This window comes from Musca autumnalis, unplaced genomic scaffold (genome assembly GCF_047663935.1).
Source record: "Musca autumnalis isolate F117 unplaced genomic scaffold, ASM4766393v1 scaffold_2, whole genome shotgun sequence".
Classification (NCBI taxonomy): Eukaryota; Metazoa; Arthropoda; class Insecta; order Diptera; family Muscidae; genus Musca; species Musca autumnalis.
The window spans coordinates 227,129,171-227,148,080 of NW_027411755.1; the positions used below are offsets into that span (position 1 = coordinate 227,129,171).

Consider the following 18,910-nt stretch of genomic DNA (forward strand, 5'->3'; position numbering starts at 1 on the left):
TCGCAGATTCTAACTCGCTCTTAGTAATGTTTGTTCCAGTCATCGCTTGTGCTGATTGGGTATTAAAATTTGATCTGTTGACGTCTGTAAATAAGATTTGCTTGTTTCTCTGCATTCTCAAAAGCTGGTTATTATTATTATTGTTATACAGAACTGGCGACATAGTTCTGATGATATATACCAGCTGCTTCTTTCAATTTCTTGTGTAAATTAAAATCATCGTGTAAGTTTTGTAATTTTTCGATCTCCTGGCATTGGCTATTAATATGTCTGATTTTTGCAGCTCGATTCGAGTTTTTGTATCGTCGTCTTTCGCTAAGGAGTTCTTGTATTTCATTTGTCATCCAGCCTTTGTGTTTTGATTTTTTGTAATTTCCCAGATTGTTTTGTCCTATGGTTTGAAGACTATTTTTGACTTCGCCCCAAATATGTTCCACATCATTCCTATTAACGTTATTCAATTCTAAGTTTATGAGGTCTCTTATGCTTGATTTAGTAGCTGGGTCGTCAAGTTTCCCAATGTCAAGTTTACGGTGTTGGTTTTTCTTCACTGGTGCACTAAGTTTGGTGTATATGTTTGCCATAAGAAGATTGTGATCTGATGGTACGTCTGCTCCAGGATATGTTGATGTTTTCGCAATTGAAGTAGCGTAGCGTTTATTAACAATAATAAAGTCAATTTGGTTTCTTATTATATTTCCATTTCTGTCCTGGGGGGATTTCCAGGTGTTCCTGACAGAATTGGATTAGCCTGTCGCCTCTCTCATTCCTTTCTCCTAATCCATATTGTCCAGTAACACCGGCCACTACTTCTCGTCCAACCTTTGCGTTAAAGTCGCCTTGTATAATGGTTATCTCATGCTGTTTTGTTAGTTGCAGCAATTCTTCGATTTCATCGTAAAATGCTTCGACTTCTTCGTTACTTTTGTCCGACGTTGGCGCGTAAACTTGAATAACATTAATTGTAATTGGCTTGGCATCAATTCTTATCATCATGGTTCTGTCTGATTTTGGTACAAATCCTGTAACACATTTTGCTATACGGTCTGTTACTATTATTCTAACCCCATTCCTATGGGTTTTGTTGAGATTGCCTGAGTAAAACATTTTCGAGTTTTTCGATATAAATTCTCAACAATCTGGCCACCACGTTTCGCATATTCCAAGTATATCAATTTGGAGTCTGTGCATTTCAGTTAAGGTATTAGCTAGTTTTCCAGCTTCGTAAAGACTGCGTACATTCCATGTACCAATATTAAGCTTTGTTTTAGTTTTACGTCCGGGGATTCTTAGCACCCTTGTATTGCCGGAGACTAAGGGCCGTGTATTTTGGTTTGTGTTCATAATTGTATGGTTTTCCAGGGAGATTACTTCAGTGGTTTCCCGTTGCCTTCTGAAGGGTTGAGAATTTTCCTTTTCTATATCCAGCCGCTCCTCCTGGAGTTCAGACGCTGTTTGTGACCCCTCAATATGAGACAGACGTCGCATTGTTGTGATCAGTTCATCCGCCGCAGTTGCATATAACTTGTACCGTTGACTTCCCACGTTGTGGATTGTTCTTAGCTTCAGCGTTCACCATCGACCTTACCGGCATGGGTGGCCCTACCAGTAGCTACGCTACCGCCGGTATCGCTCTTAGGATCTTCACGCTTACTAGAACTCCCCATCACGCTTGAGATGACAATCCATCGAGGAGGGTAGTGATGCTGCTCATTAGCAAAACACATCACTATATTTTCAGATTTTTTTTTTTTGACTAACGGTTCCAGAGATATCGCGCCTTGAAAAAGTCGAATTCTGTAAAAGCTATATGTAAAGAAATACTCATAACTTCTTTAATATTGGTCTAATTTAAAAAAATATTTTTCTGTATGGTTTGTTGTATTATCAGTTATTTAATAAATACTTCCTGCGAAAATAGCCTTAAAGGTACAAATGACCCCTATGACACCGGGTGTGGTGGTTGGTGAGCAATAACTCTCGAACGGATCTGCAGATTCGGTCCAAAATGTGGCCTTCGTAATATTTTGGGCAAACTTAGCTTAAGTTCGAAAATAAGCTATATCGGTCCACTCCTTCAGGTACCTCCCCCCAAAAGTTCAAAAATTTTCGGATAAATTGTGCGCACCATAACTCTTGATGGGATTGACCGATTTGGTCCATAGTTCACACATCTTAATAAATCTACCAGATATAGATCAGTTTCGAACATGGACAATATTTGCTCACTCCTTCGGGTACCTCCCACACAACATTTTGGATAAATTCACTTTAAGAACTGCTCTCGAATCACTTTGAGTTTTATTGAAGCAACTTGCATTCACTACCTCAATTACGACAGTAAAAGTTTTTTAAGGGGGGCAAGTCCATACTTCTTGAGAAAATACCCCGAAAGGTGTAAAAAACCCCTATGGCACCATATGTAGTGGCTAGAGAGCTCGAACCGATTACTGCGTTCGTCCAAGCTTTGGATATCATAATATTTCTTCAAATATTAGATTAAATTCGAATATGGTGCTTATAGGTCCACTGCTTCCGGTACTTGCCCCACAAAAAATCAAAAATATTCGCTAAAATTGTACGCGCGATATCTCATAAACCTAGCTACCGATTTGGTCCAAACTTTAGATTTCTAAATATTTTGTCAAAACTTATATTCAAATGTGGGCCCAATCGGTCCAATCCTTGGGATACCACCCACACAAACGTTCAACATTTTTATGTAGTTAAGGGTCTGTTCAAGGATCCTTTGGAAATTTTTACCGAAGGTTTTCCTAGTGGCCCTGTTTACAGCAATATTATGTTTTTCGTAGACAGTTAGGGTACAAAAGCCCTATTTATTGATATCACCCAAATTTTTGAGCTTTAATCCAATCCATATTTTTGTCGGTTCATACGCCCAAAATTTTGAAAAACCCTCCTAAATACATAAGTTTTTTTCTGGAAAAAGTGTTTTAATCCGCACAGGCTGAGGGTATATCTCTGCTGGCAAAGCCGACTGATACTTTTTTACTTGTTAACAATGATTTTACTCTTCGATTTTCTTGAATTTTTTGTATCGTAGTGAGATTCGAAAACTTACTATTTTTCCTTAATTTCTTAAAAAATGTCTATACAATTTTGTCTCTTCCCCGTGGTATCACCTGAGGAAATGCCTTCAACATCCGTTAAAGGCAGTGAGCTAACATGTGCCGTGCGTTCACCAATAAGAACGATTAAAACTTGGGTTTTTGTGTCGAAAAAAGCATCCAACTATTAAAAAACGAAGAAAATGAAAAACAACCCCCTCTAAAGTTGACGACCCCCGCAAACGTTTTAAGGACCATGATCTGTGAATCTGCACCTGGAATGTTCGCATTCTTAACAGAGAAGATGCAGTTTACGCACTGGCGGATGTACTTTCAATCGGTAAACCTGAACAAGGGACTAAGAAAGCATCTCATGTTAAATTTGAAGGCTATTTATCAAAAATTGTCCGATAAGATATATATGGGGGATATATCCAAATCTGAAATGATATTTGTCAAAACAGGCGCCCGAGAAAACATCACATGTAAAATTTGAAGTATATTAATCAAATTTGACCGATTTATAGCAAAATCGGTGAAACATATATATGTGGGCTATATAAAAACCAAACGATTTTTGTGAAAATCGATAAAGGTACTCAGGGGCTTAAGAAAATAAAATTTATTGCATTTATCGATTAATTTTTTCGATTAAAATTTACATAGTTATAGCAAAATCGGAGAAAGATGTATGTATATGGGGGCTATATCCAAAACTGAACCGATATGGACCAAAAGGTGAAATTTTCCATTCCTATGCCTCCATAAGTACTTACTTAGCTGGCCCATTACAGAACATTTGTTCCATAGGCCGAACCAAGAAAAGATCTCCATTTCTCTCTATTTGTTGCTTCGCACTCTGGAATACCGCGCCTTTTCATCTCATCATCCACTTGTTTGCGCCATCTATTCCTTGGCCTGCCAATTCTGCGTGCGCCGCCAAGCGGTCCGTATTTATACGCCTTTTTAGTGGGTTCATCATCGCTCATTCTTATGATATGGCCTAGCCAACGCAATCGCTGCATCTCGATACGTTTAACAATATTGATGTCGTTGTATAGCAGATACAGCTCGTGGTTCATGCGACGTCGATATTCACCGTTAACGCAGATTGGTCCGTAGATCTTTCGAAGAATTTTTCTCTCAAACACACCAAGCACTGCCATGTCTGCTTGCGCAACTACTCAGGCTTCGGAGCCATACATCAGCACGGGTAGTATCAGTGTTTTGTAGAGCGTTATTTTTGTTTGACGAGATGTGGCTTTGTTTTTAAACTGCTTACTTAAACAAAAGTAGCATCCGTTAGCCAAAACAATTCTTCTTTTTATTTCACAACTGATGTCGTTTGTTGTGTTTACGGAGGTGCCGAGGTAGACGAAGTCTTTTACTACCTCAATATTATAGGAACCAACTTTCACAGTCGGTCCGAGCTAAATGGACGCATTACGCGTCGACACCAACTTGGTGTTCTCACCGTTTACCGCCAGACCCACTTTAGCAGATTCTCCTTCGACCTTCATAAAGGTATCAGTTACTTCTTTTACTGATCTTCCCATGATGTCTATATCATCAGCATAAGCAAGTAACATGTGACTATTGGTGTAGATGGTGCCACGTCTTTTGACGTTTGCCTCTCGTATAACCTTTTTCAGCAGGATGTTGAAGAGATCACACGAAAGGCTGTCTCATTGTCTGAAACCTCTTTTGGTACCAAACTCATCGGAGAGGTTCTTTCCTATTTTAACTGAGGACCTCGTGTCAGTTAAAGTCGTTTTACAAAGCCGGATGAGCTTTGCGGGGATACCAAATTCAGACATGGCTTGGAATACCTTTGAACGCCGCGGGCTGTCGAAGGCTGCTTTATAATCGACAAAAAGGTGTTTGGTGTCGATCTGCATCTCTTGGGTCTTCTCCAGGATTTGCCGCAGGGTAAATATCTGTTCAATGGTGGACTTGCCAGGACTAAAGCCGCATTGGTATGATCCAATTATCTCGTCGACCATAGGCTTTAGTCGTTCGCACAATATCCCTGACACGATCTTGTAGACAATAGGGAGTAGACTTATGCCCCTATAGTTAGAGCATACAGTCTTATCTCCCTTCTTGTGGACGGGGCACAGGATACTCAGGTTCCAATCGGCGGGTACTCGTTCTTCCTGCCAGATGGTGCTAACTAGCTGATGCATACACCTTATCAGCGCATCGCCTCCGGTTTTAAACAGCTCGGCTGGTAAGCCATCGGCTCCTGCTGCTTTATTATTCTTCAGCCGGTTGATTGCTGTTTTTACCTCATCTTGGCCGGGTGGTATACATTCTATACCATCTTCTGGGATTGGATCTGCGGTATCATCGTCTTCGCCACTATTGGATACCAGCAGATTGGAGAAATGTTCCTTCCATATCCTGAGCACGTTATCTGTATCTGTTACCAGATTACCTTGCTGGTCTCTACAGGAGGATGTGCCTGTACCAAAGCCATCTGTTTGATGTTTCACTCTTTGGTAGAATTTTCGGACTTCATTCTGGCTCCTGTACATCTCGATTTTTTCACACTCCCGCTTTTCCATTTCTCTCTTTTTCTTGCGGAAAAGACGTTTCTCTTCTCTCCTTTTCTCCCGATATCTCTCTCGTGCGCTACGCGTTGCTACTGATTGTAAAGTAGCTCTATATGCCGCATTTTTATCTTCGGTAGCAGCACGACACTCCTGGTCATACCATGAATTCCTTTGTGGAGGTCTCTGGAATCCAAGTATGGATTTTGCGGCTGTTTGCATGGAGTGGGCAATATTTTGCCATTGTGTTGTTATGTTATCGGGACAAGGAGTGCTCGCGTTAAGCAATTGGGCTAGTTGAGTGGAATATGCTGTGGCTATCTGTTGTGTTTGCAGCCTATCGATGTCCAACTTCCGCGTTGTGTCTGTTCGTGCTTTATTTGCAACGTTTAGACGGGTACGTACCTTTGCTGCAACAAGATAGTGGTCCGAATCAATGTTTGCGCCTCGGAACGATCGTACATCCAACACGCTGGATGAATGTCTTCCATCTATCACAACATGATCAATTTGATTACTTGTTCTTTGATCTGGGGACAGCCAGGTGCCCTTATGAATATCGAGATGATTAAATCTGGTACTGCTAACTACCATGTTTTTTGCAGCTGCAAAGTCTATCAGCCTCATACCATTGTCAGATGTTTCACTGTGGAGACTGAATTTCCCGACTGTTGGGCCAAAGATATTCTCCTTTCCAATTTTGGCATTAAAATCGCCTAGAATCATTTTAATGTCATGGGCAGGGCAACGGTCATATGTTTCTTCTAAGCGCTCGTGAAATATATCTTTGGCCTGTTCGTCCTTTTCTTCAGTGGGAGCATGAGCGCAAATAAAGCTGATGTTGAAGAATTTAGCTTTTATTCGAATTGCAGCAAGTCTTTCATTCACTGGGGTGAAGCTTGATACCAGATGTTTTAGCTTCCGACTAACTACGAATCCGCAACCAAACTCATGCTTTACGTCATGTCAGCTATAATACAGTGCATCACCTTTAGGTGTTGACGCCTTTCCCAATCCATCGTATTTCCTGTATGGCAGTAATATCGGCCTTGTACTTTTCAAGTACGTCTGCCAATGCGAAGACTGCGCCTTCTCTATAAAGAGTGCGAACATTCCAGGTGCAGATTCGCAGATCATTGTCCTTAAAACGTTTGCGGGGTTCGTCAACTTTAGAGGGGTTTGTTTTTCTTTTCTTTCGTTTTTTCATAGTAGGCTGTTTTTTCTAGGGGAGGGTTACTAACCCGACGCCCAAACCCAAGTTTTTAACGTTATTATGGGTAAACGCGCGGCACATGTTAGCTCACTACCTTTAACGGGTGTTAATGGCAGTTCCCCACGTGACACCACGGGGAGATCAGTGTCCACTTGAGATGAAAGAGGGACCAAGATAAATCCTGGGCTTTGCCATGTTAAAACCGGTCAGGACCGCTCCTCGGTATCTTCCATCCCCTACGTCACCATGCCCTCATAATTACTTGCGCAAAAATTCATCCACCTAGGTCAACTCCTTCTATTTTTGTCCACTTTTGTATGGAAGCGGCAACACTATGTGTCGTCCAAAACACATAAAATGAAAGAATCAACTGCAATGTGCATTTGACCTCTGCAAGTTGCTGGCAATCTCATAGAAAGCGTATTTGAACTCACGTAATCATTGGCCGTCCACGAGACGAAGTTCGCCGGGTCCACTAGTAACAAATATTTCACATTGATATAAAGAAAAAAATTTATTGATTATTTAAAAAACTATAAAAAATGGTAGCAAAGTAAAATTTTGAGAAAATTGAAGAGTACAATCATTGATAAAAATAGATTTTAAATTTTAAATCGCGAAAATTGCACCCAATACAATTGTGCAATTTTTTCTATTTTTTAATAGATACCTGATAAAACAACAATATTAAAGAAGTTGTGAGTATTTCTTTGCATATAGTTTTTACAGAATTTGATTTGATATCTCTGGAACCTTTAGTCAAAAAATCTGCTGATGGGAAAAGTGTCCAATTTCACTCATAAATCCCCATATGGGAAACCTTAAAATGTGTTGTTTTAAAACAAATATTTGTTTCAAATGTTCAGTTTCAGGCTTATATACGAATGTTTATAGTGCATAATGTAATATGTTAATATTTTCTAATCGAGCTTGCTCCCTTTCCTGCTTCCTATTTTATTGCGGCCTCAATATACCATCGAATGGCTGAATCTAGTTTTTAGTCTTCGTTGGTGGTATACAACTTTCCACCTAAAATTCGTTGGTAAAGGTTCACGCTTTCATATCGCCCCCATAGAACGGTACCTTCCGATTTTTTGTATTTTGAAGATAGTGGTCTCAATATACCACCAAAATGGCTGAAATTTAGTATGTAGTCTTCGTTGATGGTATAAAACTTTACACCTAAAATTCGTTGGTAAAGGTTCACGCCTGCATATAGCCCCCATAGAACGGTACCTTACTGGCTGAAATACAGTAATTAGTCTTCGTTGGGGGTTAAAAACTGTCCACCTGAAATTTATCGGTAAAGGTCCACGAGTTCATATAGCCCCCAATAGAACGGTACCTTCCGATTTTCGCTATTTTGAAGGTTGTTGACTCTATATTTAACCAAAATATCTAAAATTTGGCATTTAGTCTTCGTTGGACCTATAACACTTTCCACCTCAAATTTGGCGGTATAGGTACACGTCTTTATATGGACCCCATAGAACGGTTCATTCCGATTTTCGGTGTTTTCAAAGTTATGACCTCAATATCCCACCGAAATAGCTGGAATTTTGCACAGTCTTCGTTTCGAGTATAAAAACATTCCACCTGAAATTTGTCGGTATAGGTCCACTTTTTCATATAGCCCGTATAGAACGGTACCTCCCTACTTTCGATATTTTGAAGGTTGCGGCCTCAATATGGGCGTGTTGGATGTACGTACCCGTCTAAACGTTGCAAATAAAGTACGAACAGATACAACGCGGAAGTTGGACATCGGTAGGCTGCAAACTTAACAGGTAGCCACAGCATATTCCATTCAACTAGACCAATTGCACTCCTCGTCCCGATAACATATCAGCTGATGGCTTTGGGACAGTCACATCCTCCTGTAGAGACCAGCAAGGAAATTTGGTAACTGATAAGGAAAGTGTGCTCAGGATATGGAAAGAACATTTTTCCAAATTGTTGGTATCCAATAGTTGCGAAGATACTACAGATCCAATCCCCGAAGATGGTATTTACTATTTACCGCCCATCCAAGATGAGGTAAGGACAGCAATAAACCGGCTGAAGAATAATAAGGCAGTAGAAGGCGATGGCTTACCAGCCGAGCTGTTCAAAACCGGCGGAGACACGCTGATAAGGTGTATGCATCAGCTAGCTAGCACCATCTGGCACGAAGAACGCGCACCCGGCGATTGGAACCTTTGTATCCTGTGTCAAGTCCACAAGAAAGGAGACAAGACTGTATGCTGTAACTATACGGGCATAAGTCTACTCCCTATCGCCTACAAGATCGTGTCAGGGACATTGTGCGAACGACTAAAGCCTATGGTCAACGAGATAATTGGACCATACCAATGCGGCTTTAGTCCTGGCAAGTCCACCATTGACCAGATATTTACCCTGCGCCAAATTCTGAAGACCCAAGAGATGCAGATCGACTCCAACCACCTTTTTGTCGATTATAAGGCAGCCTTCGACAGCCCCCTACGCCCAAAGTTAGTCCAATCTATGTCTGAATTCGGTATCCCCGCAAAGCTCGTTCGGCTTTATTAGATGACTTTAAAATAGGAAAGAACCTCTCCGAAGAGTTTTGTACCAACAGAGGTTTCAGACAAGGAGACAGCCTTTCGTGTGACCTTTTCAACATCCTGCTATAAAATGTTATACGAGATGCAAATGTCAAAAGAAATGGCACAATATAGAGCAATAGCCACATGTTACTTGCTTATGCTGATGACATTCACATCATGGGACGATCAGTAAAGGAAGTAACTGATACCTTTAAGAAGGTCGAAGTAAAATCAGCAAAAGTGGGTCTGGCGGTAAACGGCGAAAAGACAAAGTTGATGGTGTCAACACGCAATGCGTCCATAGAGCTCGGACCAACAATGGAAGTTGGTTCCTATAATTTTGAGGTAGTTAAAGACTTCGTCTACCTCGGCACCGCCATAAACACAACAAACAACATCAGTTGTGAGATAAAAAGAAGAATTGTAAGCAGTTTAAAAACAAAGCCACATCTCGTCAAACAAAAATAACGCTCTACAAAACACTGATACTACCCGTGCGCAAGCAGACATGGCAGTGCTTGGTGTGTTTGAGAGAAAAGTTCTTCGAAAGATCTACGGACCAATCTGCGTTGACGGTGAATATCGACGTCGCATGATATGGCTAGGCCATATCATAAGAATGAGCGATGATGACCCCGCTAAAAAGGTGTATAAACTCGGACCGCTTGGCGGTGCACGCAGAATTGGCAGGCCAAGGAATAGATGGCGCAAACAAGTGGATGATGAGATGAAAAGGCGCGGTATTCCAGAAAGTTCGGCCTATGGAACAAATGTTCTGTAATGGGCCAGCTAAGTAAGTAAGTAAGTATTACTGTTGGAGTGTAGGTTTGAGATATGGAGGTAGTTATCGAAATTCGTACATATGGGTACGAAAGGTACTAAATGGTACCAAATATGGTACAATTTGGGTTTGGGGGAACGGATGGAGCTGAAATTCTGAAATTTAGAATTAGGATTACTGTCGGAATGTCCTACATAGAGGTATTTTGGAAATTCGTACTTTGGGTACGAAAATTACTAAATGGTACCAAATTTGGTACAATATGAGTTGGAATAGTGAAATTTGGAATTAAAATTACTATTGAAGTGTGGAATTGGGATACTTTTGAAAATTCGTACTTATGGCTACGAAAAGTACTTAATGGTACCAAATTTGGTACAATTTGGATTTGTGTTATCGGATACATTTGGAATCCTAACGTTCGAAATTACGATTACTGTTGGAGTGTTGGATAGATGTAGGTTTGGAACTTAAGACCTATGGGAACAAAAAGTACTAAATGGTACTAAATTTGGCACAATTTGGATTTGGGTGAACGGATATAGCTGGAATACCGAGATTCAGAATAAGGATTACTGTTGGTGTGTACAATTGATGAAGTTTTTGAAATTTTTAGTTATGGGTACGAAAAGTACTAAATGGTACCAAATTTAGTACAATTTTAATTTGTGTGATCGGATACATCTGAAATCCTAACGTTCGAAATTATTTTTTATTTTTGCCTTATTAAGGCGAAGGCCATTTATACTGATATTTAATTAATTCTCTTTCGAGTTGAGCTGTTAGGCCTTTAGAGATACATTGAAAAATTAGGAGTCTACCGAAGTCCCACCGAAATTTCGTGTGGGAGGTACCGGATGGAGTTGACAAATATAGTCCATATTTGGACCTGATCTATATCTGGTAGATATATTAGGATGTGTAAAGTGTAGACCAATTCTGCCACTCCCTTCAAGAGTTACCGTACGAACAATTTTTCCGAACATTTTTGAACTTTTGTGGGGGAGGTACCTGAAGGAGTGGACCGATATGGCTTATCATCAAACTTAAACTATGTTTGGACAAAATATTACTAAGGCCATATTTTGGACCGAATCGGCAGATCCGTTCAAGAGTTAACTTGCGCTCCAACCACCTCACACGGTGTCATATGGGTTTTTTTGCAACTTTCGTGCTATTTTCTCAGGAAGTACGGACTTGCCCTTGATGAAACTTGTACCGTCGTATAGAGGGCAGTGAATACAAGTTGTTAAAACAAAAATCAAAACGATTCGAGAAATGGCCCTAAACTGAACTTCTCCGAAATTTTGTGTGGCAGGTACCCGACGGAGTGGACCTATTGAGACCATATTAGAACCTCATATTACTCTGCTAGAAAGTTTACGCCATACAAAGTATGGACCAAATCGGTCACTCCCTTCAAAAGTAATCGTGCGCACAAACATTCCGAACATTTTCGAACTTTTGTGGGGGAGGTACCGGAAGGAAAGGACCGATGTAGCTCATCTTCGAACTTAAACTAAGTTTGGGCAAAATATTGCGAAAGCCAAAATTTGAACCGAATCGGTTCATCCGTTCGAGAGTTATCGTGCGCTCCAGCCAGCAGGACAGACCGACAGACAGACAGACAGACGGACGGACATTGCTGGATCGACTCCAAATTGTCTGAAACACATTTCGTCAAAACATACTTGGGGTCTAAAACCATTATTTCGATGAGGCACATTTTCGTCGTATCAAAGTGTATATACCCTCCTTAGCCTAAAGGCTGAGGGTATAAAAATTAAAGCAAACGTTTTAATAATTAATTGTAATTTAATGGGATATTCTGCATATCACACATTAAACAACAAATACATATTTTTGTCGTTGTTGTTTTTTTTTTTTCTTTCTTCCCGATAAAGTTAAGAACTTTGAAAAAAACCCAACGGATTTATTAAACATACATAAAATAATTCGCAGAAAACCACATATTTTGATAAAAAAAAATTCAACGTTCTCTTGCTTTAAATATATAAAAAAAATTTGCTAGCAGTTTTGTTCCCAACTCAGTTTAGAGGAAACTACAATGAGAAGCGTTTGGATAATTGTGCTCGCAGCCTTTGTAGGTTTACAGGAATATACTGAAACTGCACCATTAACAAAATGGCTTAAAACTGACAATGGTACTTATTATATTGAAACTGAACAGAAGGTAAGGAAACTAATGAGGAATAGCAGTGCTTCTAAGGACATGTTTTGAAAAGTCGATTAAGAACTGAAAAATAATAAAAGAACTAAGAGATCTGATGAGTCTAAGTGGCGTTGGACGAAACTAGTATTTCTAAGGTCTTGTTTTGTAAAGTCGATTAATACATGAAAAATAGACAACCAACCCGAAGAAAATATAATCATTTTTTTCTGTTATTTTCTATTACAGTTTTCCTGGCCACAATCCTATGCTGAATGTAAATCTAGAAATCTTAAGTTGTTGTCCTTCAAACAATTTACTGATGACAAACTATTGAATCAATATCTTAAGCAATCATTTGGTGAGTTTAAAAATCGATTTATCCTTATTAGAATTATTTTATTCTGTCTTAAGGTAAACTTCATTTTTCTCCTTTTTTTTTTTTTCTTCTTTTTGTATATAGATCCAATTCCCGAATTTTGGCTTAGATCCGATGTGGGCGTAGATCTAACAAATATCATACCATCATTAACTGAGGAATTTTTCAAAATTAAAATGGATGATGCTGAAGCTGCAGATGTTTCGAATGCTGATGATCCCAATAATTGTGTCTTAACCAAGGATGGTGCTGCTAAGGCTTGTGATATTACTCATGGCTTCATTTGCAAATCCACAGGCAGCCAATGTGAGGGTGGCAAAAATATTCAAAATATTGTTCTTAAATTTTCATAAATTTAAGTGGTTTGAAAACAATAATAATTCTATGAAAATATGGACTGATAGGCCCATTTATGCTGAAAAACAATTGTTTCAATAAATCGATTATAAATTGTTTCCCAAAGCTACTTGCACAAATTTGTAGTCAAGCGTCCACAGACTGCCCAAATGATGAAACATGGTTATCATTTTGAAAATTCCCTGCATTAATTAACATATTAATTAGATGTCGATGGGAATGGATCACAATGATAATGCATTATTATAACTGTAGGATTTTTCTACACAAATCGTGAATGATACTTGAAGATGTGAAGGATTTCGAGGAAATCATTTTAATGTAAATTAATTAAAAGAAGAGCAAACAAAACGATTCAACAACTTTTGTGTCTAAATGTAACAGATTCATGAATCATTTCAGACACTTAAATGTTTTTTCCGACACAAATTCCCATGCCCATAGCTGGTGGTTACTATAATGTGCGATGTACTAGAAGCCCCAGACAAGTGGTCACCTTAAATGTGCATCATCTCTTTTTGTAGTTGTGATTACTTTGTTTAATGCTCCGAATAACGTCAACGAATTCACATGGCCCATTTGTCTTTTAGCGTTGCATATCATTGATAGAGTCGATTCCATTGTGGGTTTAAAAATCGATCTAATAAAGGTTAATTGACGCTGGGACCTAGAGCTGGCAAAAAATCGATGGCACTATCGATAATATCGATTGTTATTTAAAAATTCAATATCGATAGATAGTTTTACCTATCGATATTATCGGAATAAAAACCCCTAACCTGAAATTCATTGAAATAAATAGAAATTTCGCTACTTTTCGGTTATGTGTGTGTGAGAACGTAAGCCCGTAGTCACACGTACACATTTTTCGGTAAAGTAAAATGTATTTTTTTATTTTTTATAAAATAAAAGCAATTGTTTATTCTCCCTCACATTTCTGTGAACTACTTGTGCAAAATTTCAAGAAAATCATTGACATTTCCGCCATTTTCATTTCCAAATTAATGGTGATGACAACTTAACGATAATATCGATAGCAATCGATATTTTAAAACATTATATCGAAAATATCTAATGTTGGGAATATCGATAGTTTGCCAGCTCTACTGAGACCATTATGCGGTTTGGTAACAAAATTTTGGGGTTAATTTTGGAATAATATCAAACGTGTAGACGGTGCTTTTTTAAAACTGGACCGTATACAGGGATCGGATATGATCGCCTTACATCCGAATACCGGATATGTAAATTAAGAAGAAGACGTTCCTTTATTCAAAAATACCAAAATCAGTGGCAGTTAAAATATTTTCAATAATCGTGGATATTTTTAAAAGCATTAATAGGTGCGGATATTTTTCAAAATATTTTCCATTGGCGTGGATATTCTTAAAAATACTTCCCATAGGCGACGATATTTTTAAAAACTATTTCCATAGGCGTGGATATTTTTCAAAATATTTTCCATTGGCGTGGATATTCTTAAAAATACTTCCCATAGGCGACGATATTTTTAAAAACTATTTCCATAGGTTTGGATATTTTTCAAAATATTTTCCATTGGAGTGGATATTCTTCAAAATACTTCCCATAGGCGACGATATTTTTAAAAAACAATTTCCATAGGCGTGGATATTTTTAAAAATATTTTCCATGGACGTGAATAATTTTAAAAATAGTTTCCATAGTCGTGGATAGTTTTAAAAATATTTTCAATAGATGTGGATATTTTTGTACATATTTTCAATAGGCGTGGATATTTTTAAAATATTTTCCATAGGCGTGGATAATTTAAAAACGTATTTTCCACAAGCGTAAATATTTTTAAAAATATTATCCATAGACGTGGATATTTTTAAAAATATTTTTCATAGGCGTAGATATTTTCAAAAATATTTTCCATAGGCGTAGATATTTTTAAAAATATTCTTCATAGACGTGGATATTTTTAAAAATAGTTTCCATATTTTGGCCTTTAGTATCCAATTATTAGGATGCTGTAAGGAGAACACTCATGAGATACACTCATGATATAAAAAATTCAAAAACCCCGAAATTCCGGCTTCAAAATGTCAGGATTAAGTTTAGGTGGATGCAGTGGATATATTAAAAAGTCACACACTACAATCATGTTGCTCATGGAGTATTCTGTAATTATTTCTTTGGGCATAAGTGTATTAAATGTAAGGATAAGCCATAAATCGGAAGGGAACATAAAAAACTTGTTGGCTTCAACCCATTTTTACCAATTTTCCTACATTGATGCCAACACAGCTTCCATGAAAATTAATTATACCCTCAGCATTTATGCTAACGAGGGTATATACACTTTCATACGGGCAAAATGTGCCTCATCGAAATAATGGTTTTAGACCCCAAGTATGTTTGGACGAAATGTGTTTCAGACAATTTGGACTCGATTTAGCAATGTCCGTCCGTCTGTCTGTCTGTCTGGCTGGAGCACACGATAACTCTCGAACGGATGAACCGATTCGGTTCAAATTTTGGCTTTCGTAATATTTTGCCCAAACTTAGTTTAAGTTCGAAGTTCCACTCCTTCCGGTACCTCCCCCACAAAAGTTCGAAAATGTTCGGAACATTTGTGCGCGCGATAACTCTTGAAGGGAGTAACCGATTTGGTCCATACTTTGCCCATCGTGGAGCGTGTACCAGACTTAGATCAGGTTTTAAAATGGACTCAATCGGTCCACTCCGTCGGGTACCTCCCACACAAAAATTTGGAAAAGTTCAGTTTAGGACCATCTCGCTAATCGCTTTGATTTTTGCTTTAGGAACTTGTATTCACTGCCCTTCATACGACGGTATAAGTTTCATCAGGGGCAAGTCCATACTTCCTGAGAAAATAACCTGAAAGTTGCAAAAAAAACCCCATGAGACCGCGTGAGGAGGTTGGAGGGCAAAATAACTCTTGAACAGGTCTGCCGATTCGGTCCAAAGTTTGGCCTTAGTAATATTTTGTCCAAACATAGTTTAAGTTCGAAGATAAGCCATATCGGTCCACTCCTTCAGGTACCTCCCCCACAAAAGTTCAAAAATCTTCGGACAAATTAAGACCTGCTTTCGAATCACTTTAATTTTTGCTGAAGCAACTTGCATTCGCTGCCTCAATTGCGATGGTAAAAGTTGTTTCAAGGGTAAGTCCATACTTCTTGAGCAGACATCCCTGAAGTTGTAAAAAAAACCCCTATGGTACCATATGTAGTGGATGGAGATCCATTCTTTTTAGTATCTCCTCCGCAAAACTTTTGATCTTTAATCCTAATCAACATTTTTGTCAGTTCAAACGCCCAACATGTTTAAAACTCCCTAAATACATGAGTTTTTTGGGAAAAAATTGTTTCAATATACACAGGCTGAGGGTATATTTCTGTCGGCAAAGCCGACTGATACTTTTTTACTTGTTTTAATAACACTTCAATAACTTTTAATAACATTTTATTTTAAAGAATTTCAGTCATATTATATAGAATATATTAACAGTTCGCGAATCCTGTATAGCTGAAACTCGAAAACATTTTTGGTTTTTACCATATACCCTCGTTAGCATAAATGCTGAGGGTATAATTATATATAATGACTAGCGGACCCGGTCCACGTTGCTGGCCCTTGAAACAGTTTTATTTTACCTTATGTCAGCAATTGTAGTGTTCGTGCATCGCTAATTAGTCGGGATCTGCAAGTGACTATAAATAAAAAATCTTCAGATTTGTTTGTGTCGATATGCAATTTTAACATACCTCCAAAAAGCTGATGACTTGAGGCATGCATTTATTCCATCTGCTGGAATAGTATAACTGGAAGAGTTTGTCTAAAATCTAAATGTGAATTGCTTCATAAATTATGATGTGCCATTGTAAATTCGTTCCAGATGATAACTCCTATTTAATACTGCATGTATGCCCTTCATTCACATGAATATCCAGTTGTCGTCCATCCACCTTCTTATAATGTATATCTTATATACCTGATGAAGCTATAGCTATCGATATGTTGCCTTCTAATTTAAATACTTGCTTTCCAATAAGACCAAAGCTTCGCTATGCATTACACCTGGTATTTCCATTGATTTGTAACATATTTAAGAAAGTGGGAGTGGTCGGGTCGTATGGTTTGTAAACTTTACATATATAGCGCATTTAAAAAATTGGACGCAGGTTATAACCCGCACCTCCGAAATTTAACAAAATTTATAGCCTTTAGGAATCCAAGGGCCATCCCTGTACATCATCTGAAAAGATATAACATATTTTAAAAAGTGGACATGGTCGGCCACCATTGTCTATCGAATTAACTTTCAAACCCCGATCCGCCGAAATTTCACAAGATATATAGTTTATTTTCACCAGGCACCAGGGGACATATATGCAGCCTATTTTCACCAAGATTATCGCGGTACATTCCCTGATTTGTAGGAAATTCGGCTCAGAAGTTTCAGAGATATAACAGTTTTAAGAAATTGGGTCGGAGACACAACGAAAATTGCCTCGCAAATCAACTTTCTCAGAATAGCGTTTTTAAAAAATACGGCATTGGGGAGGTATTCCGCGGAGCAGGGTGATTCGGAGGGTGGAAGTTCGGAGCAGAGTTGTTCGGAAGGTAGAAGTTCGGAGTGGTGTGGATCGGAGGGTGGAAGTTCGGAGCAGGGTGTTTCGGAGGGTGAAAGTTTTGAAATAGGGTGAACCGATGGGTGGAAGTTCAGAGCAGTGTGGTTCGGAGCAGAGTGATTTGGAGGGTAGAAGTTCGAAGCGGGGTGAATCGGAGGGTGGAAGTTTGGAGCACGGTGGATCATAGAGTGGAAGTTCGGAGCATTGTGGTTCGGTGCAGAGTGGGTCGATAAGTAGAAGTTCAGATCGGGGTGGATCGGAGGGTGGAACTTCGGAGCAGGGTGGTTTGGAAGGTGGAAGTTCGGAGGGTGGAAGTTCGGAGTGGTGTGGTTCGGAAGGTGGAAGTTCGAACATGGTGAATCGGAGGGTGGTAGTCCGCAGCAGGGTGGTTCTAAGGGTGGAAGTTTGAAGCAGAGTGAATCGGAGGGTGGAAGTTCGGAGCTAGTGTGGTTCGGAGCGGGGTATATCGGTTCGGAGTTCGGAGCGGGGGTTCGGAGGTTGCAAGTCCGCAGCAGGGTGGTTCGAAACGCGGTGGGTCAGAGGGTAATAGTTCGGAAGTATTAATTCAATCGTTCATTTCAGTTTAGCTCAAATAGCGTTTTTTATTAAATCAGACATATAGGAGGTACCCCGCCCCTCTGAAATTCAACAAAATTTATAGCCTATTTTAACCACGGGTCCTCCCTGTACATTCTCTGAAATTTTCAGGAAAATCGGTTCATTAGTTTTGGATATGTAAAAAGTAGGGCATGGGGGAGGTACCACGCCCCCTCCGAAATTAAAAAAAACATATAGACTATTGTCACCACGGGTGTTTCCTGTACATTCTCTGAAATTTTCAAGAAAATCGGTTCAGCCGTTTTTGAGTCTATACGGAACATACAAACAAACAAACATACTAACATACACACATTGCCTTTTATATATTAGATTATATATTAGATATGATGATAAAATTAGTTAGAAACAAATTGTTATGTCATTTTAGTTTTGTCATGTAGATCTAACGCTTTTTTCAGTTAAGTGTCTGCTTACAGTGACTTAAAAAATTTTCAAAAGTGCTGATAGTAAACATTTTAAAATGATTTTGTGCGGTATGTTTTTTTTGTCGAATCATTTTATAATTAAGATTTTATCTAATCTTAGGTAAAAATTCATCAAAATATGATACAGGGATAGGGGGTTGTACAAAAGCTATAAT

The 18,910-nt window shown here is 38.8% G+C and overlaps 2 protein-coding genes across 3 annotated transcripts in view; one reads left to right on the forward strand and one right to left on the reverse strand.

Annotated features, from left to right (window-relative positions):
* The window catches only part of dpp (decapentaplegic morphogen), a 490,893-nt gene that overhangs the window by 254,545 nt on the left and 217,438 nt on the right, over positions 1–18,910 (reverse strand). The gene's annotated exons all lie outside the window — the stretch shown is intronic.
* Positions 12,220–13,192, forward strand: LOC141393342 (uncharacterized). Its single transcript, XM_073966338.1, has 3 exons — positions 12,220–12,375; positions 12,601–12,712; positions 12,815–13,192. The coding sequence occupies exons 1-3, from the start codon at positions 12,250–12,252 to the stop codon at positions 13,081–13,083; spliced, it is 507 nt and encodes a 168-aa protein (XP_073822439.1). The 5' UTR covers positions 12,220–12,249; the 3' UTR covers positions 13,084–13,192.